At 39.9% G+C, this 21,800-nt stretch overlaps 1 protein-coding gene across 1 annotated transcript in view; it reads left to right on the forward strand.

Moving 5' to 3' along the window:
• The first annotated feature begins 16,709 nt into the window (after nt 1–16,709).
• XDH (xanthine dehydrogenase) overlaps nt 16,710–21,800 on the forward strand; it is a 52,434-nt gene continuing 47,343 nt past the window's right edge. The window contains exon 1 of the mRNA XM_065058646.1: nt 16,710–16,983. Within this exon, the coding sequence (XP_064914718.1) occupies nt 16,930–16,983 (54 nt within the window). The 5' untranslated portion in view covers nt 16,710–16,929. The remainder of the gene's footprint in view (nt 16,984–21,800) is intronic.

The following is a 21,800-nucleotide window of genomic DNA, read 5'->3' on the forward strand; positions in this document are numbered from 1 at the left end:
AGTTGCATTAATTTTCCAGCCCAGCAGCATAAAACTTTATGTAGAACTTCTGAATGTTAAAATTTAATCAAAATCTTAGATAGCATCTTGCTAATTCCATAATTTCATTAATTTTTATCAGCACTAAACTGAATACACAGGACAACTCTATTGCTGGTAACCATAGATATTAATCTAGAAGGAGCAGTAAGAGTAAGTATGCATGACTTTCAGGCAGCAGCAAACCTTTTCAGATTCTTAATTGGCATATATTAATGAAGATCACTTAGGGCTGGATATTTTTATAGGAACAGATTTCAAGAGGCAGAATTGCTAAAGACTGGAGAAATAAAAGGTAAGAATTAACTGCAGTAGAACCAGTGTAACTGTTGGTAAGGGCTCTGGTTATCTTAGAGGAATTAGTAAAATATCAATTAGGAAATTGCTACCCAAATTTGAGAGAAACATTAGCAGCTCAATTAAGCACAAGATACTGATTTTACAAATGCTTTAGTTTTCACTTTATTTTATAATTTGGCTTTGATGGGCCAGTGCTAACTTGCTTCTGGCTCAAACTGGAGGAGAAATATAATCAGCACCACCTTTATGCAAACAAATCGTCAAGACAAAATGTCAAAGTTCTACAAGGCTTGTGCAACTGGCAATCTGGGAGGCAATCTGCGTAACTGTTCCCTTTCATGTTCCTTGGTGAAGGACACTAAACTTTTGCAATTTTTTGATTGAATGGTATTTCAATAGTCCAAAATTAAACCTTCAAAAGATGTGTAAGCACATTTGGAAGGGATTCTTGCACATGATGGGAATGTTTGAACTGATGATATGTGGACTCGATTTGCCTCTTCAGGACAATTCTTTCTGGAAGACCATGTTTATTTCAGGAGAGTGTTCATTGTGTCTTGAAAGCATGTGGGGTAGGGTGGGACTGGGGACTCATTTTTCCCTGAGTTTGTACTTGTCAGGTGCTCCGAGGAGGAGCACTCTGAGGTTGGCAGCTGATGTTCTGCTCTAATAATGCCAGAGGAAATGGTCTTACTGATATGTGGGAAGGCAGAGCTGTAACCAAAAGTACTCAGTGATCTCAAGTAACATTTGCACGTCATTATCGGGAAAGAGGAGAAATTTGCAGGCAAAATGAGAGTGAAGAGCTCTAGATATAATTCATGACTTCTCCTGTGGTCTATTGCCAGATCAGCTGGGAGAGTTTGGTGGAAATTTCTGTAGACCTGTGAACACTTAAAAACTGGAAAACTCTTCTTAGCTGCCCACTATGCTGCAGGAGCAGGTGGGAGCTGGAAGAAAAATCATGGGAACTTTCTTAATTTAGCTCTTCAGTTATTTCAGTTGCTGCTTTCTAATAATTTAAGAAAGAACCTTGATTTTTCATATAATAATCTGAAGTAAATGAAAATAAAACCCATCAGTTTTGGGTGGAAAGCTGTAATAACAATTTCAACAAATTTGAAGCAAAGTTTTGAAGCAATAGAATTAGTTGGATGACTTAGTCACTTAAAAAAGGCCTAGCCCAGAGATGGTAGAAACGAGATTGAGGATTTATTGTCTCTGTTTTCGTGCTACTGCTGATTCATTACATGATCTAAGAGTTCCTCTTAGTGTCTCAGCTTTTCTTGTCTGTAAAACGGCAAGTAACAACATTACAGGATGTTGTGCAAATGTTAATTAATGCTTATTAGGTTATTTTAGCTCTTGGTAGCATAGCAACATGAATTTATTACATGGAAAATAATAGTGCATGGCACAGTACTAGCAATGTACAAGAATTAATTAATGTATTTGTTAAAGCTTTTAAAGCATAGATCAAATCAAATCAGCCTTGAAAACCTAAAGTAGACTTGAAGGAGTTCTAGTATTTCCTAAAAGCTCTTCTCAAATCAAATAATTAATATGCACATTGAAGATGCAGAATTTCAGATTTCAATTGTAACTTTAATTCCAAGCCTTTAATAATTGACTTTGTGAGCTTAATAGGAAAGATATGGGATACATAAGGTCAAATTTATGGTTCTGAGGATGTATGCCCTCTAAAAAAAACCCCAAATTAAAATAACACTTGATGGTTTGTAGAAAAGAGTTTCTTTATTTGGAGTTTTAAGATTTTTTCTTTAGTAAGCAGTTCACTTGACCAAAACTACCCTTTATAGTGCTCTGATAAGATGTTCCCTCTGTGATGATGCTATTCCACAACTTTGTACAGATATGTCTTTCAGGTCACTGCTGTAGTCGGCTTATGTGCATCAACTACACCTCAAGCTTAACACTGGATGAATACATAGAAACATTTTCATTCTCTTATTTTACAGTTCTTTTTGGCATGTATTGTTTTCTTTGGCAAATTGTCAATATCTTTGTATGTGCTCTACTTTATCCGTAAGGTGTAATTTCTGTTCTGTACCTGATAGATACATCAGGGTCCAGTCAGATGGTTTTAAGTTTACTTTTCACATTCTATTCATCTTGGAGCCATATTAGGAGGATACAATAGGATTATGTTGTGAATGAGACATCTCCCTTAGTCTGCCAATTTATAAACAGTTCCTGGGCAATTATAAACAGTTGTATAAACTTCTCAGAATGACATCATTGACAGTGTACCACTGAGTCATTTGAGACATCCTGTGACATGAATGAGACAGAGCAGTCCTTGCTTTGTTTCTGGTATGTTCTTTGAAGGACCAACCTGTGGCATGTGTTACATCCCACGTCTGACTTCATAGTTCCTCTGCCGTGTCCGTTTCCCAGGTAGGTTGTGTCCAAATGTTAATTTCTCCTCGCTTCTCCAGTCAGGCTCTGGAGCATTTCTTACTCCATTTCAGTGTATGTTGATGTGACACTTCAGTCCTCTGTTTTCCAGCAGTGAAGTAGCTACCTTGGTTCCTTGAGACTCTAGCTCTCCATCAATATTGGACTTGGGCCAGCCTGGCAGTCCGTGTACCTCACACACATTCATTACAGCCAAGCGTAGTTGGTTGTGGAGGGTTTGCCATGAGTGAAGCAAATCTTGCACTTCAGGATTCAGTCAATACTAGGATTTGCTTGTCTAACAAAGAGTTAGCTGGGCATTCTTTAATGTGCCCAAAGATTTTGAGAGATTGACAGCTGATCTTTATGGAAGTACTGTTAATCAAGCAATGGGGTAAGTCTTGCCCTGCTGCACTATCTTATTGTTCTGGTATCACTTAGAACAGCAGTGTCAAACTCGTTTTCACTGGGGGGCACATCAGCCTCACGGTTGCCTTCAAAGGGCCGAATGTAATTTTAGGACTGTATAAATGTAACAGAAATTTCTGTTGATGAAATGTGATCAATGAGATGCACCAGAAGGAGGAAAACAAGCAAACAAACAAAACCCAACCCCCACCCTCCCTGAAACCACACACACACAAAACAAACAAACCAAAAGCACCGGAAAACACCACACCTTAGTGAGCACAAGTTTTGAAAAAGTCAGATAGAAGATGTAGCTTTTTTTATCATGGTCCTTATGAAACATGACCCAGGAGAAGGAAATGAAATGAAAGACATTCAAGCAAGATGTCTGGAATCATAGAATCATTTAAGTTGGAAGAGATACTCAAGATCATCAAGTCCAGCCATAATCTAACTCTAGCATGTCCCTAACTCTACCATGTCCCTAAGAACCTCGTCTATGTGCCTTTTAAACCCCTCCAGGGATGGTGACTCCACCACTTCCTGGGCAGCACATTCCAGTGCTTCACAACCTTTTCTGTGAAGAATTTTTTCCTTATATCCAATCTGAGGAAGGTTGTATGAAGGTAGCAGTAAGCCAGCCTAGAGTCAGCTGCAGAGCAGAGGTAGACAACTGAGTAGGGAACAGGAGGGAAATATGTAATCACCTTACCAATCAAACAACTAGAGTCAAAAAGGTAATCAATGTTATTCTGCCAGCATACTCAGAACTTGAGGCAGCAGTGATCTGCTGGGAAGGGTGATTCTGCAGGCTGTAGCAAGTAGCAGACATGGTCTGGAGAGACTGAACCACATGGCATATGTCCTGAATTAACCTGGATTTTCAGAAATGCATGATGATCAGTGGAGATCCACAAGATTTATGGCTAGATATTGTAGTGCAGTCCATTCAAGAAACTTCTCTCGGTGAATCACTGTCAAAGCGTATTTATGATTATTCTATTTGGAAAGGCTGAAGGAACTTTTGAAGTCATGGTTCTTGACAAATCCAAGATAAAGTAGATTCTAAGTAAAAACTCTTCAGCTGAAAGGTGTAAGAGTCATGGTCTTAAGGCAGTGACTATGAGGAGTAAAACTAAAAGCTGAAGGAAATGAGGAATGACAAGAAGGAAACGTTAAGATCCATCTGCTCCAGCCTTTCCTTTCTTGCACCCAGAAGTTCTGTGGAGCTGGATGGTAAACTCAAAATACCTTGTCACAGCTGTAGGTGGGGTGTCTGACTGTGTGAGCACTGTGACCCCTGCTGGGCTTGGTCTGTGCATGTATTTGTACAGACAGCGCTCTGCTGAACTTGGGTACATTCAGCTCCAGGGAGTGTAAGACCGCCTGGCTCCAAGAGTCCTGTAAGAGCAGTTTCCCTCCCATGGAACTGCTCGGCCCAGGCTGAATGCCATGCTACCTGCGAGAAGACTCTTAAAATAGCAGAACATGACAACAAATAAATGTCATCTGATATCTCAGTGGAAAAAAGCTCCAGATCTCTTTTTACATAGAATCACAGAATTACAGAATGGTTGGGGTTGGAAGGGACCTCTGGAGATCATCCAGTCCAACCCACCTGATAAAGCAGGTTCACCCAGAGCAGATCGCACAGGAAGGTGTCCAGGTGGGTTTTGAATGTCTCCAGAGAGGAGACTCCACAACCTCTCTGGGCAGCCTGTTCCAGTGCTCTGGCACCTTCGAAGTAAAGAAGTTTCTTCTCATATTCAGATGGAACCTCCTGTGGCCGTTGCCCCTCATCCTATCATTGGGCACCACTGAAAGGAGTCTGGTCCATCATTTTGACACCCACCCTTGAGATATTTATAAACATCGATAAGATCTCCTCTCAGCCTTCTCTTCTCCAGGCCAAACATCACAACTCACTTGGTACCTCTTCAGAACATTGTCATATGTTCTGAGAATGTTGCCTGCCTGTGCTTTTCCATGTATGGGTTTTGCCCTGTTAAAGAATGTGTCATCTGGAGTGATTTCTCCTTTCCCCTGAGGAAAGGGAGTTCCAATGCATTGTCATAACAGCAACCAGCTCTTCATTCTGACTCTCACTCTTGTAACTCAAAGATGCTTATTTAAAATAGTGTGTGAGATGTGGGATGAACAGATGAGCAGCTTAAGAACTCTGGGGTGTGCAGCAATCTGAGACATCCTTTATGTGGAAGGGCTAGAACAGAAATACTGAATTTGGTTTTGTTTGTTTGTTTTGTTTTTTCATTAGGAGTCAGTGAGGAGGATTCTAAAGTTTCACTGGGCAATAGTGACAAGAGTTTGCGTTCTCCAGGCAAGAACTTGAGTGCTATCAATTGTATGGTGATATTTAAATGATTGAATAGTGTACATAATTGTAATTAGTAACAATTGCTTGGAAAGTTTTTGCATTGTGGACAACGCCCTCAGACACATGGTGTGAACTGTGGGGTTGTCATATGCAGGGACAGGAGTTGGACTCAATGATCCTTGTGGGTTCCCTCCAACTCAGGGCATTCTATGATTCTATGAACACTTGCAGAATTTGCATTATCAATACATTAAGAATGATTTGCTGGAATGATTTGTCAAGATTTTTTTTTTTTAATAAAAAGTCAGTAGGAAAATTGTCATCTTGCTAGAACATAAATTGAAAGGGAGAAGGAAAAAAGTTACATAGTTTAATTATCCCAATTAGTCTTGATTGCCACGTACTTTTCAGCTATTGCAATGGAATAAATACAATCAACAATCTTTTGTGTGTGTGTTGGGTTTTTTGTTGAAGTTCAGCATTATTAATGCTTTATGACAGAATCTCAATGAGTATTTTTAAAGTGTTTTTATTTTCTTCTCTTTCAGTCTAGGAGTTCCATATTTTAAATCAAATTTAGCTTGTACTGTGTCTGTATTTCTCAGTGTGTTCCATCTTGCGTACAAAAACTAGAAGAGGACAATCATCTTGCTGAGGTATATTCTGAGTGTCCCAATGTAACACGTCTCAATTGCATAAATGGATTTTGTAATCTTTTGTCCCATTGCTTGCACAGTGTGGTTTAAGTTAATTATTTATAGCTTGTCAGGGCAGTTGTTTAAGAGTCCTATACAATGCAGAAGTTGAATTTGATGAGAAGCCATTCTACTGTGCCTTGTGAGTCTGGACAGGGCTTGAAGACTTTAACTGACAGATGAAACATAGAGATCTTTTTTCTAGAGAAACAAATCCATCATACTTGTCCCCTCAAATTTTCTTGTGTTTGCAATTTTTTTTTTTTTTTAATTGCTTTAAGTGTCTCTGTTCTTCCCTTTCTTTAGCTTTTGGTGGTTACGTTATCTACGTGTCTGTCTCATGCAATATGGGTGCTCCCAGATTGCTCAATGGGGAGACTGCGTCCGGCCGCAACCCATTGCCACTAGATGGCATGTCGCAGGCTGAGATAAGGCTTGATATGGTGTCTACGCTTGCAAACCGTTGTCATTCTATAAGTGGTGGAATGCCTCGTTTTCCCACATACTCTTTCTTCTTTTAATATCTCCTTCTGAGAGGGTTTGCTGTGTTTAAGCCGATGTCCACAAAACCTGGATATGGAGGAGCTGCCATCAGCGGATGGTGAGCCATACCCACCAGTGGGAGTCCTGTGGAGGGCTGTGCAGTGACCAGAGCAGGACAGGCAAGAGCAGTGTCCTTCTGCTGCCTCACTGGGCACAGGGCCCAGGCACTGTCTGTCAGGCCCTTGACCTTCCCTGTGGTCCCACCACTGACCTCTCCAGCTGACCAGCTCTGGGATCTGCTCCCCTTCCTTGCCCAATTGGGGTCAGCTTTTTGCCAAGTGGCGGCTGAGTCAGGATTTCACAGATCAGCAGAGCCTGACCATGACAAAGTTCTTTTTTTTTTCTTTCTCCTTAGTTTATCCTGAACATTGTGTCATCTTTCTGCATCCAGATTTCCTCTGACATCGGTGTAGTTAATGGATCAGGAACAACGATGGCTTGTTCTTACTGAAGAAATGCTGACGTGAACACTGGTCAGGTTAGGAGAGCTGAGAAACTTGAAGTGTGAACAAAATATTTCACAAAATCAAAGATGTCATCAGTGGTGCCCCAAAACTAATGGGTACTCAATTTTATCTATATGTATTTTTTATTACTGGTTTTAATGTAAAAAGCATTTCTCGTGCTAAAGATTTTCCTGAGACAGAAGGCAAAGACATGAATAACTATAAATTAAACAATTCAGTTTATATCCTAGGATATAACATTACCTAAATATCTTAAGATATGCAACATTATTTGAGCTGAGGGCCTATACTCACTACAAATCTTTATCCAAATAGGATATGATGGACATCTAGGAGTAGTGATAACAGAATATGCTTTGAACATTCTAAACTCTCCTGCTCTTGGAAATTCACTGGATCATGCATTGTAGAATAAGCTGCTCTATAGTCGTTTCTTATTCCAGGAAACAGAACCCTTCCAGGAAAACTGGTAGTACTTGTGTTGTTCTTCAAGCTTATGTTGCTTTCATGCCTTTCAAGTCAGTGTGGGAAAACGTGTGTTTGCTTTTGTTTTAATTGATCTTACTTTGACTTTGCATCCTTTTGCCAGAGCATCAGTGCTGGGAACTGTAAACAAAGCACAGATACGTACCTACTATGTTTAAGTCAACAGGGTGTAGGTTCTGGGTTCAGAATCTGGCCTTGGTAAAAATAGTGGGTGGTTTCTCTACTAGGTTGAATTATTCGAAAAGAATTCAGTGTTCATTTAACTTCTTTCGCACTAAGTGTAGTGAGAAAGAAGCTCAGCACTGAGTCCTTTTGAAAATGTCACCCTTGGTGTCATCACTGGTTGTCCTGCTGTTTGATCAGGTCATCTAACTTTTCTGTAGTGCAAGAATTTCTTCTATAAGATGAGAAACTCAAACTAGCTTTTTTTATCCACATATAAATGAAAAGTGTGATGTGTAAAAAGGCTAGTTTTCTAAGAATGTTCTTTTTCGGAGGATGGTTTTGTGCACTTTAAATAATCTAAAAGATAGATATAAAATAACTGAATGACTTTTTTTGTCCAAATATTGGTTCTACTCATAGAAAAGTGGATACTACTCAGCATGACTTGAATAGATGGATCAAAGTGGAGGTTTGAAGGCCAGCTTGGTCAAGGCCTGTATTTTGTAAAGGAGGAGGCAAGTATAAGAAATAGGCCCTGCCTTTGGATAATGGAATGTAGTTTCCAGAACAGAGTATAGTAACGGTAGACATGCTTTATCTTTTTTTTTCTGTTTCTAAAGTAATAATCATCATGTGTCTAAATGGCTGCCACTCCTTGATTTTATGGGTGCTCTGCTAGATTGTGGTTCTTCCCCTGGTCTGTAGCTGCTTTGTCTAAAGCGGACATGGTGGAGCAGAGACTGACTCTCTGCTCTGAACTGGAAAAAAGACTAACAAGCTGGGGACTTGTTCTTGATCTTTGTTCACCATCACAGTAAAAGTAGCTGACAATAATAAACTTCTGGACTAGGGTGATTAAATGTAAAAAGTTAAATTTATGAACACATGCAAATATTAGCTGACCAGTGCAACACACAAATTTGCTAAAATAAAGATCTGATAAAAAATGGTTTCTGCCATGCACAACTGTGATGTGGGATGTGATGATGAAAAAGGGTTAATTCAGGTGACTGTTGGATTTCCTTAGGATCTACGTATTTTATGTCAATGGCTTGCTGTCAGTGACACTAGAATCCTGTCAATTCTTGTTGTGTTTCAGCTCTCAGTGAAGGTTACTGTTTGTATTTTTTTTGCTTAATATTCTGTAAGAAACGGAATATGCAGCAGGTTGTGTGTTATAGACTCCACACTAGTTCCTCCTAGAAGCTATTACCTGCTACAGTAATCACCATCTTAAAAATAATAAGAACTGGGTCTTTCTTCTGGGCTCTTTTAGCCTATTTTTTTCTCCCTTCAGACACTTTTGTTTTAGATTGCAAGCTTTGTGTCACAGAAAATGAAATCTCTCCCTCTTACTGGAAGCATTCTATCATGGTAGTAAAACAAATAATGTTATAGGACCATTGCTGTAACTCTCCTGGGAAGTAAATATCAGAGCTCTTATATATGGAGTCCAATTTAGGATTGGAAGCATCATAGTCTGCAGGAGATGGATTCGAAATTTGGGATTCAACTCCACTGTGGTTTTAATTATATAGAATGGCTTATACTTTGTTCAAGGGAATAAAAGCTTTTGATCACCTTTTTTTTTTAAGTATTGTTGTCTACTCTGACTGCTTAAACTAGAGATGCTGTGCTAGATCTGATTTATCTATTGTAAGGATCACTGAAAAAATCACTGCAAAGAGACCATGGTTTTATTCAGCAGAGAGCAGACAAGTGTGATTGGGTATTCCTGTATTGCTAGTAACAGAGATAACAGAGAGCAACATCAGCTAACAGTCTGTTTTCAGTTTATAGGGTCCCAGCCTTGTTAACCATTAGGGCACAATTACCCTGTCCTGGGAAAAGCAGCTTTGTGAATTCTTATATGCATACACCTTATCTTACCCTTTCATCATTTTCTCAAGTACTTTTCTAAGCTGTTTGGTTAAAGCCCATCTCATAATCTTAATTTAATGAGATTGTTAATCGTGTTTACATCAAGGTACATCAGCAGCATTCTCCTGAGAGTACAGGTATATCTGTACTCTAGTTAGGTGTCTACATTATTCATGCTGGCTATTTTATTTTAACAGCCCTGTAATTAATTTGTTGGTAAATATCTCAACCTCATTTTGCCTCCTTGAATTCTTCAAAGCAACCTCCTGCCAACCCATGAAAACTATAGGCTCTGTCTTTTGTATTCAGATATAAAATAGTACATGATGATACAAAATAACAGTGGTGGGAAACCAGTTTTATTAAAAAAGGAAGCCACTCCAAAAGGGAGGTGAAAACTGGCATATTTGTCATCTGGTTGTACGAAGGGCAATAATGGTAAACATCCAGAAATATTTTACATTTGTAAGTTCATCATGCAAATATAGGAATAAATGTAATGGAGGGAATACGTTAATCTCTTAACTGGTTTCACAGTATCACAGTATGTTTGGGATTGGAAGGGACCTCAAAAGATCATCTAGTCCAATCCCCCTGCTGGAGCAGGAACACCTAGATGAGGTCGCACAGGAACATGTCCAGGCGGGTTTTGAATGTCTCCAGAGAAGGAGACTCCACAACCTCCCTGGGCAGCCTGTTCCAGTGCTCTGGCACCCTTACTGAGAAGAAGTTTCTTCTCAAATTTAAGCGGAACCTCTTGTGTTCTAGCTTGATCCCACTACCCCTTGTCCTATCATTGTTTGCCACCGAGAAGAGCCTGGCTCCATCCTCATGGCACTCACCCTTTATATATTTATAAACATTTATAAACATTAATGAGGTCCCCCCTTAGTCTCCTTTTCTCCAAACTAAAGAGACCCAGCTCCCTCAGCCTTTCTTCATAAGGGAGGTGCTCCACTCCCTTAATCATCTTCGTTGCCCTGTGCTGGACCCTCTCCAGCAGTTCCCTGTCCTAAGTTCCCTGTTTCCAAGTGAACTCTTGAAAAGTGGAGGTCACTTGTTCTTCGTGAATTGGGAAGCTCCAGGAGTGATGAAGGTGTAAGATTTCTGTTCAGTGCCTTTAAGTGTACGTACTTGGGCATAAGGTCTATCACTGAAAGTAGGAAGCCTGGCTAGGAAGTACTTGTGTTTGAAAATAATGCAGGTAATTAAGAATATTTGTTCTGAGAAGTCAGGCATTCCTAGACATGTTTAAGATGTACATCATTCCAGGCTTTCCATGTACAGTCAGCTTTCTTCCCTGTTCAATCTTAATAAACTAACTTTGGGAATTAAAGCTTTTTTTATTTTGGGTTGAGACTAAGATATCAGGAACATGACTTAAGAAAATCTGTCTTCTGGACATGAGGGGATGCACAGAACTTCAAGTAATTTCAGTTTCAACTTCTGTAATATATGCATAATGTCCATTTGTAGGCTGTTCAAAGTTCATTTTGAAAGCAGTTAATCTTTCTTTCATGCACCACTTCTCTTGGAAGCCTGTTCTTCAGTGTTACTGCTGTAATGTTTATAGCTTTTCTAATTTTCACGTTAAAGGATTCATGCTGAGTTTACAGCAATTGCTCTTGAGCCAGCACTGTCTATGATTTTCCAGTGTGGCCTTTTCTTTCCTGCCTGATGTTTATTGTCTGTTACTATTACATAGTAAAAGCAAATAATTTAGAATGAGTTTGTTTTGGTGAGAAATCAAGACAGTCTGGGGGATACAAGCTGACCACGGTGGCTGTAATTTCAGACAAGTGCCTTGTTTCAGTGATGATGATGGCATCTGCTCTCCTATGTTATACTGATAACAAAGCTCTTCTGGGGGACTGACTTGCCATACTTGTCCAGTTTAGATAAGTCTACTTTTGACAACTGTCAGTCATCTTAATGGTAGAGGCTAGTTGGGAGCTAGAAAGAAATCATAGTGCAAGGTAAGAAGGTGTCCAGAACTCTGTTTAGGCAGCATCTGTGAAGACAGGCAGTCTTTTTCTTAAACAAGTAGTTGGAGAATGCTCACAAGCTTTTGGCATACAAATCCTTCCTAGATAGAACAATCAAATGTTAGGTCAACTCAGGAAGCCTTTTGTGTTAGCAGAAGCAGCTGTGAAGGATCTTTTGTCTTTTGAACAAACTGCCCACTAAAATATTGCATTCTAAAATGAGAAAGTGATTAGCAGTGAGATACACAGGACAGCCAGAGGACTTGTGCAGATGCCTGGGCAGGTTTAGGACAGCATATTAAATAGAAATTAACACCACAGAGCTGGTATCAGAGTTTTGACAAGGAGCCATGTGCTAAACTGCACTTGGTGTATCGACAAGAGAAAACTAGATTTAATGATCTTCTGAGCAAAATTGATGCATACCTTCACAGGGGCAGAAATAAATAAGAGAGGCAGACCTCTGTGTTAGAGACCCTCCTGTGAAGAAAAGTAGTGGAAAAATCAGCATGTGTTTATGCAAGCTAGGTATAGGAATCAGCTTATACTTATTTAGACTAGCCCAGAAGCTCCTGCTTCCTTGCTTAGGGATCTTGGAATATCAGGGTATTATTTGATGCCAGAGAGGAGGTGTTCAGAAGAATGAAGAGTTCTACCTGGTTGTTGCAGCTGTGTCCAGCCCCCACCTTTCCTCCTTTAAACACCCACTGGACACAATGCTTCCACCTGTGACAATGACAGCAGCTGCTCTCTGCTTCTTTCTGCGTCCTGGGACAGTTATGACTACATACAAACGGTACACCTAGAATATCAGCAGATGAAGAGAAAAAAAGGCCAAGAAGAAAGATTAAAATATTTTACTGGTTTTGAGTGAGATTACCAGGATAGGTTTCTGATATTTTTATCTCTCATGATACCCTGGAAGCAAGTAAAAACAACTGATAGATGTCAAGTCAGCTGCTGATGAAGGCGAGGAACATGCATTAAAAAACCTGCTTGAAAAGAGTTTGCTTTTCAGGTCAGATATCTGTAACATCCTCTGTTTGGTCTGCTGGAACCAGGTAATGAAAGAAAAACTGCAAATGAATTAAAACAAGTCTTGCTTTAGTCGTGACAACCAGTACTTCTCAACAGAGGGCAGAATTAACCAACTTTGTTCACTCTTGCTGTCAGAGGAAGCAGGTGGTAGGACGAAAAGAACTATAATTAAACTCCACCCATCTTCAAATGCAGGTGAAGAGGTCATAATTCGTGAAATGAATCCATACAATTAGAAAGTATTAATATAATTATAAGCTGGACACTGATTAGTGATTCATTAATAATGAGCCAGTATCCACTCACAACCCTCAATGAGGAGATCCAATTCATATTTGCTTTGTGACCATGATCTACTTTAAAGTTATATCTGTAACCAGAAAGAAATTTTCTTGTAAGAAAGTGCATATAACTTGTGATTTTTTTTTTTTTTACCTGAGAAATGCCCTTGAAAAGATAAGCAATATCTTACTTCCATACTTGTGTGGCAATTTTATGGATTTTTTTTTGTTATTGCAAAGTAATAAGTTTACTGCCTGTATTAGGACCCTGGAAAGATTGTATTTCTTTGAGATTCTTTTGTGAGACTTTGCCAATAGAGTATGAATGTCCCTATCCAGTCATATAAAATGTCCACTTATTTCAGGAGCCTGTCTTCAAGAGTGGTCGGTAGGTGATGCCAAGGGAGACCTGATATCTTCAGACAACACTCTTTGCCTTCATATTCTGCAATCAACACGGTGTGATTGATTGATTGATTTTTATTAACTTATACAGAGAACACTTGCAGCAAAGTAACACAACCGCTAATAGTTTATATTCTGGAAAGGAATCTTTAAGAAGTAAAAGATATGGTACGTAAAGCCCCAACTAACCTCATATGCTCTCACAGCTGACCCTAATTTCAGCAGAATGAGACCTCTTGGGATCCCTGAAAAGAGTGCCAGTGCATGTTCCCAGAAAGGATATCTGTGTCCACTGAAGAAGGATTTCAGATCTAAAGCAAACAAATAGTTTCCGCTTCAGGTGAAAGATGCTGTCCACAGGTTTTAGCGAGAGCGGATGCTTCATACATTTGTAGGAGTCCAGCTACCAGGGACAGGAGGCACACAGAGTTAATGTGAAAACCCTGGAAGCTTGATACATGGGGTATGGCATTAAAGCAGTGACTTGGGACTTTGTTTTCTTTACTACTTGCTTTACCAAACTGCTCCTCATAAATTCCTCCACAGAACCCTCTTTAGAGCTGCCTGTACTTTCTTCCTCTTTCCCCTGTTTCCTGCAAGAGGAACATGAGAACAAAGTGACAAACCTTCTGACCTTTGTTTTAAGCCTTTTCCTTTATTACCTCTGGTATTGGTTTGTTGTTATACTTCCATGCATTTACCTGATTCTGGTGGTAAACTCCTTAGGCAGGAATGGAGCTTCCGTAAATGTCACTGTATTTCTTGAGCTATGCATATGATCATCTGCAGAACTAATTATCATTGTGATTGCAACAGCCAGATCCCCAGGATTAACTAGTCAGAATGAGAAAAGCCAGCTGCTTTTTTTTTTTCTTTTTTTAATAGTTCTTGACTAACATCAACTGCTTACTGGGGCTCTTTAATAACTGAGTCAGACTACAGGGAATTTTGAACTTCTAAAACTAACTACCTCTGAGTTATGAATGGGCAAAGGGACGATTTCTAAAATGGGAAACCTGCTAGGCTGTAACTGACTGGTAAGTCAGAATATTTTGTCTCATAAACAAGTTGTGTTTGATTGACAAAAGCTTTTAATTTTAGCTCACTGAATGGAGATCCTATGTTACAGAAGTTTAATGAGGGTTGGTGTTCTTTTTCTGGTAATCCACTGTTCTGTTCAGGCTGGGATTTTCAAAAATGGCTAAGAGACTTCAACAGCATGAGTTCTCATGTTCCAGAGTTATTTAGTGGATTTGGAAAATTCCTGGTCTAGGTGCCTTGGTTCTCTGCCTGTGAAATGGGTATAGTAGTAGACCGTCCCGTTGGGGTTGGGGGAGAATGAATGAATTTAATGTTGTATGATTGGTGACCCTGTTGAGATGAGGTCTGGAGTTTTATATTCCTGTGTAATCTACATATAGAGGTTACTATCATAGATGTATTTATCTTTATTTTTACATTATGTATACAGCAGGTTGATGGCTCAGAAATAAACATTACAATGGAATATTGTAAGATTCTGTTTGCTGATTTAGCAAGAAGGGATAGTTTAGCTATAAGGTTATCACCAAGGCTAGGAAAAAGGCTTGGGATTCCTTAAAAAAGAGGCGACAGGATTACAACCTAAGAAGACATTGTGCATTCTGGAAAACACAGATTAGGAAACCAAGCATGTTTGATTTTGGTTGTAATGCTGTAATGGCTAGTTGCTTTGAGATTGCTGTAAAGTGTTACCGGTGGTTATGAGTAATAATTGTTATTTAAAATATTACAAAACTCTTTATGAGTACTAAGCTTGTGTACACTAATTTTGAGATTGATGCTTGCTATGCGAGGGTAGTGCTTGCATAAATTTGCACGTAGATATAACGTAACAGTGGTGAAGATTTCTTGGAGAAAAGTGTAATTTATCTAATGCTCCTATACTACGAAGTGGGAGGTGCCAGACAATAGGTGTCAGTGCTGGTTCAGCTGTGCATAACTTCGTTGCAAATATAGATTAAGGCAGCCAGTGATAAGCACAAGTTTGCTGTGAACTATACTTTCAGCAAACTGCGTGCATGTAAAGTAGTGCTGAGAAAATGTTTGACATTTGTTATAAAATAGCTTTTGTAGGGGATAGACTGGGCAATAGAATACGTAAGTCTGAAGAGAAAAGCTAGTAAAAATAATGTATGTATTGTATTCACTCTGACATATTTCTAAAATACTGAAGGAAAGACTGTTTCTGAAAATGGTAACTTAATTAGATTTTGTTGTTTTGTGAATTGTTCAGAGAGTTTCCTGGAAAGGGGACTTTGATGTAGTGCTTTCCCAGGGATTTTAAGGCAGCAAAAAAGCTAATTTAAACTAATAAGCCCGCTATGCTGAAGAGAGAAAGTAAAGTTGCAATAATCAGAATAAGGCAGACAAGAGTAAGCACACTACCAAGAAACTTCCATGAGACTTTGGAATTGTGCTGTTTTGTGAATAATTCAGGTATTTTGTTCATTAAACCAACTCATGTCATATCTAGGGGTCTGAGGGCAATTCTGCAACAACTTTGGAAGAAAAAACAGGAAGACTTCAACAATGCAAAATATATGGTCATGTAATGGAGAAACCAGAAGAAACCACTGGCAAGGAAATGGAAGACAAAAAATTCTTCAAAGAACTTTCTTTCCTCTGTGTTTCACTGGCAACATGCACCCAATATCCAGTATGTGAAGAGGAAACCAAAAAAGGTAAGTCCGAAGGCTTTAAAAGCCCAGTGGAAACATCGTGGTCTTAGCTCAGCACCTCTTCTGAGTTCCAGTTCTCTAGAATTGCTTTTGTCTGGATGAATACATAACTGTGTAAATTATGTCCTTGCAGGTGGAAGAGGACACTGTAGCTTTAAAACTAAAGAGAAATAGTGAAATAGTCTTGCAGTCAGCCTACTAGCTGATGCGTGTGTATAGGAGTTTTTAAATAAGCAGGTGCTCTCATGAGGAACACCTCAGTGTGGCCAGTGCCAGGTGGATGGCTATCCACAGAGAGAGGGAAGCAAAGCTTTTCCATGTCAATATTCGGGGAGGGATATTTGGGAGAACCCCCCCCTTCCCTGAAGTTTGCATTGTATTGCAAAACACAGTGAGCTGCTGGCAGCTGTCGCAGTGGCACACTCTGAGTGCCCCAAGCCTGGCAGGATAATCTAAAGGGAATGCAGCTGAATTGTGATCTATTGCTATATAAAAGGGGGCGGGTCACTCTGCTCGTTCCAGTTCCTTTTCTGTTATTACCGCTGCAGAAGCACCAACCAAAGGCAGCTGGCACGCCTCTTCGCTGCTTCTTATATAATATGGGGTTTCACAGGGCACCGATGTAGAAATAAAGTCAAACATTCTCGAGGCAGACTCATATTACTTGTCGTATTGCTGGTGCTCACTTTGCTGTGGGGCGTGGGGCTGCTCTCGGAAGGGTGATCTGTGGCCCTATTTGAGTGGATTTTGGAAAGTGTGCAGTATGGCTCCAAACGAGACAGGGGATGAACTTGTTTTCTTTGTGAATGGTAAAAAGGTAAGGATGATTCCAGCTTTCTGCCCAGCTTGCTCCTGGATTGTGGCTTGATGTCTTTTTTTATTTCTAGTTATCTTTTTACTCCTCTGAAGTTTTCTAATACCAGCACAATTGCAGAGGCTTTTAAATATTAAATCATGAAGGCTATTTATTGCTTTGCTAAGTGCCTTTTTCTTGTCTTTGAGTTTATCTTGTGACTTTACCTTGTGAGTTATTTAAAGAGTAACACAACTACATAATGTGCCTTTTACATTTTAGATTTGTTGGCAAAAATTTATTGCAATTCTGAGGAAACTACTTTTAAATAAATGTGCACTGACTTAGTACAGGCATTTATACTAGAAATAATTCCAGTAATTACAACAGATCTGGAAAATGCAGCTCAAATGTGAGTCTCCATATATAATTCATGTGTTCAGTAAGTAATTCTGACATTTGATTTTTAACAGGGATTAAAGTAAAATGTTTGTTCAATTTCCACTTAAGAAGCTAGAAAAATCTCTAAAATCAAAGCCCATTAACTGGTACTGTTTCCTAGATCAACTGCTGACAATTACCTAAGAAGTGCCCGTGTCTCACAGGGGGTGGGGTTGTCCTTGCACGTGCTGGACACCTTTGAACAGTTTGTCCCAGAGCCCACTTTCTTGGTTTGGATTTGCCCTGGCCAGCATTGCAGCCCAGGCTCTTCAAAAGCTTGTAACAAGTCAAGGCTGCCTGTTTTTTGAGCAATGAGTACCAAGGTAGTTCTGTTTCTGAGCTCAGCTCAATGCTAATCCTGCTCTGCCACCTTCCCCTGGCTCAGGTACTTGGGCAGAGAAACGTGTGCCAAAGCAGCTTCCAGCTGGGAAACCTGGAGAGGGGAGAGGGTTGTGCATCCACTGTGTGCTGTGCACCTTCCCTGTGTGCTGCTTAGGGGTCAATCACATGTGATACTAAATTTGGGCTAGAGAATCAATTTCTTTAATCTCCTGATGGATCACACAATGTTCTTATTTGGTTAAAAAGCTCTGTGCCCTGCCCTACAGACTGGCACAGGATTACTATCAATTTTGCTTTTGTTGGTCTTCCGTGCTAATTTAATCAAGTGTAAACATGGATAAGATGGTTACTACAATGATGGTGTTTTAGTTATGAATTTGGACCAAAACAGATTTGGAATTTGAACTTTCCAAGGTACTAAGGCACTTGGTATCAAAGTTTTGTTTTATCTATCTATCAATAGTTAGGTGAAGAATTAAGTTTACCTAGTATGGATTATAAGTTATTCAAAGAACTCAAAGAGTGTAATACTGATGTAGAACCCAGCCCTCATTTTGTGGTTTTGTAAAGAAAGATGACAGCTGAACCTTTGTTCACACAGGTCAGTAATGGTTCATTTGTGAATGTTAATTGATACATCAGCCATTTGCTGTTTCTAGAGGCAGGTAAAAACTTGAAGCTTCAAGTTAATAATGACTGGCTAGTTGAGTCTAGTAGTTGAGCTCATGAAGCAGTGGCACAGGATGATCTGTGAATTTTCCGCTACAATAGGCACAGCTGGTGTACCATGAACTTGTCTTGTTCTTACTCTCTGAAGGTTTCAGTAACTTCAGATCCCTCCCTATGAACTTCACTCTTAGGGGTGAACTTGGAGCTTTTTCAGTCTTGCAGTAGGAGGTTGCTACAAACAGGTTGGGTAATGCAGACCCTGATACAAGCCAAGTGTTCTGTCTTGTTTTCTTTTTTTCTGGAATGCTCTAACGAAAGACAATTGTAGTTCTGGTGCCAGGCCAGCTCAGGTTCCAAACCAATATACCACTCATGGTAGGTATGAAGATTTTATAAACAAATTCCTATGTACATTTACAGCTGGTGCTTCAGCATTGGTTGGTGCACAAGTATTACAATAGCATTGATTGCTCTGTGTAAATTGGCAGAAAAGCCCTTCTTCCTGGAGGAGACTCTTGGCTATTACATGAAAACGTGTATTAGTCAAGGCAAAAGAGGAGAGACTGAGCTGCACAGGACAGGTTCTGTGGGACTCTTCTATGCATGTAGGAAGAGGCAGAGAGGGGGAGATAGAACAGCCTTGAACCTGAAACCTAGCAGCAGTTATTTCGATATCTGCTGTCTGTTCTTGCTGTGTCCTGGAGCTAACAAACATACTGTGAATGGCATCGCCCTTGGTGCGTTTCAGCAATTTTTATGGAACTGAGATTCCTGTTTACAAAAGCTGCATTTTGGAGCTGACCTTGTGCATGTGTAAAGGGGTTTATCACGGTGTGATCTTGGCAGTTGTTGGTGAAAAGAAAACCCACCAGGGAATGGTTAATACTACCAGCAGTCCGAACTCATTCCACATGTCAAGACTGTCTCGGCGTCCTTCCCTGCTCGTGAAACCAGCAGTGCTAGTGAAGAATAGGGTTCCACCTTATCAGAGAGGTGAAATTTTCCAGGGTTGTGCTCTATCCAGAGCCTCCAGTGACACTGATTTTTTCTACTCCGTTTCTTTTTGGTGTGCTGCTGAAATGACTTGAGTTACACCCCCACCAAATGCAGGTTCAAGAGAGAGAATTGGACTCATGAGGCAATCTGATCTGTGGCAACAAATGCGGAGTTTGTTGGGACACTTCTGCACGTAAGAAGTTAGGTGACGCAAGGGGTGGTGGGAAGTGCCTGGGTAATGCTGCTGAAACAGCAGGCAGCAAGTGAGGATACAGCTCCATCCATCTGGAGTCCTGACTAAATATTCCAGTCAATTCTCTGCAAAGAATGTGACAGCGTGGTCAGTGGGAAAGGTTACTGCTGTGCGAATTCGTGACAGCTTGACATTGCTAATGGGCTGCTGATATTCTGTCACGGTACAAAACCGCGTGATAGGAGGTGGTTGATAAGATAGAGACTTTGAGGGCAGCAAATGCTTCTCTTGCATTAGCCCAGTCTGCAATGTTGTCAAGAAAAACTCTCCTCAGAACAGCTGAGCATACTTCACATTCAGAATTGTTTATTTTAAGCACTTGTTTACTTCACTGGGTGTAAAGCTTGGCACACAACTAGCACAAAGTTATCTTGAGAGTCTGCCTAGACTAGAATGGAAAATAACATATGCAATTTAAAGCTAATAGTGGCAATTTTGTTTTTTTCAGCTGACAAGTCTGTCTTGTGCATATGTAGCATGTAACTTTGGTTCAAACACGTGGGGTCAATATTTCTGTTTCTGTCCTGAGTCTTAAGAGGGGGTCTGCGCTGGAAGCCACATTAGACCTCTTCCAAAGCTTGTGGATGTTTGATTGCAGATGGGACCAGCCAAAGTATAGGATTTTTTTGAGCACTGGGACCCTCTGGATCCTACATAAACAGTGAATTACAAGTTTTCAGTATACTAGTTTAAAGCAGAACAAAATGTTCTCATGACCAGTAGCAGATTTACATTGTCTGATTATGCACAGTTTGTTCATCTGTGTTCTAATTCTTTTTCCTAGTAAATAAACTTGAAATCTCTCATTGACTTCAGGAAGACACATTCACAGGTTTTAATGTCCTAGGGGACATTTACATTGCCTCATCTGACTTACTGTGTGACAGTCTGGTTAAAACCTTTCATCTTCTCTTCTTACAACTAATTGAGTGATTAGGGACTAGTGATTTAATGGAGCTTATTGTTCAGAAAAGCATTAACTTCTCATTTAAAGACCCTAGCCGATGGAAGGATTACCATGTTGATCAGGGAACTAGGAAAATTTCTGTCTTATTTTCCTTCTTGTTCCTCTATTTACCTTGCTCAACTACTGTTTTAAATTGAAAAAAATCCTTTCTTTAACTTTCTGGGAATGCTAACTTAAATATGATGCTTTATGTTGTGAAGGCAAAGTTATGTGAGTTAGTGAAAGGCAGGTAGAGAAGGTAAACAAAATATTTGCTGAGATCCAAATTGTGTACATGAAATCATGGGAAAGTGAGCTCAACAACTCTCTGGACCACCCCACAGGCTCTAAGAGTGCAGGGTATTTATTAGGAACTTGTTCATGTAGTACAAATAGATGTATATTACAAACACAGCAGTACAGAGCACATTTGTTGGGGGGTCGTTTGACTGTCAGTGCCATCCTAACACTTCCAACAAAGTTTCTTTCTGCATTTGATTAATATTTAAGCTACCACATGCAGTAAAATCCACAGTTTTGAATCTGTCAAAATCTAACCTTCTATCTGGTATATTTGGCAATGTGCCATTTGGTTTTAAAACAAACAAACAAAAACCCAACAAACAAAACACACCCCCCCCCCCCAAATCTAAAGAACCAGTAACTGAACAAAAAGGAAATATATATTTGATTGCAGCATCTAATTTGGCTGATTCTACTCCCACTGAAGGCAATGGGTGTAATTCAGTTTCCTCTGTACAAGGACACCAGGGGAACGTGAGCAAGAATTGTTTTGATGGGCAAGATACTAATCTGTGAATCATATTGTTCTGGGCATCAGACAAGAGATGCTATTGCCACCCGCAGGGTTTTAAAATATTTTAAGAACAAATCACAGCAGGTGAGTGTAACAAACCGCTGGAGGAATGACATGTTGGAGGACAAAACTGGCATCACTGACAATGAAAGTAAGGTAGGAACAGTGAAAAGTTCTTACTGTGTGGCCAGCAAGAGAGACTCATAAACAAGCATCGCCCTACCAGGAGTCAGAGTGCAAAGAAATGAGTCCCTGCTCTCTGATGTGTGAGACTTGGATTAATCCAGACTCTTGCCCCTTACCTCCCGCTGATCCCAAGTGTCTGCTGGCATTGCGGATATACAGCTACAGCAGAGTAGTTTGAAGTGAAGGAAAAA

The sequence above is a fragment of the Columba livia genome, chromosome 3 (assembly GCF_036013475.1).
Source record: "Columba livia isolate bColLiv1 breed racing homer chromosome 3, bColLiv1.pat.W.v2, whole genome shotgun sequence".
NCBI lineage: Eukaryota > Metazoa > Chordata > Aves > Columbiformes > Columbidae > Columba > Columba livia.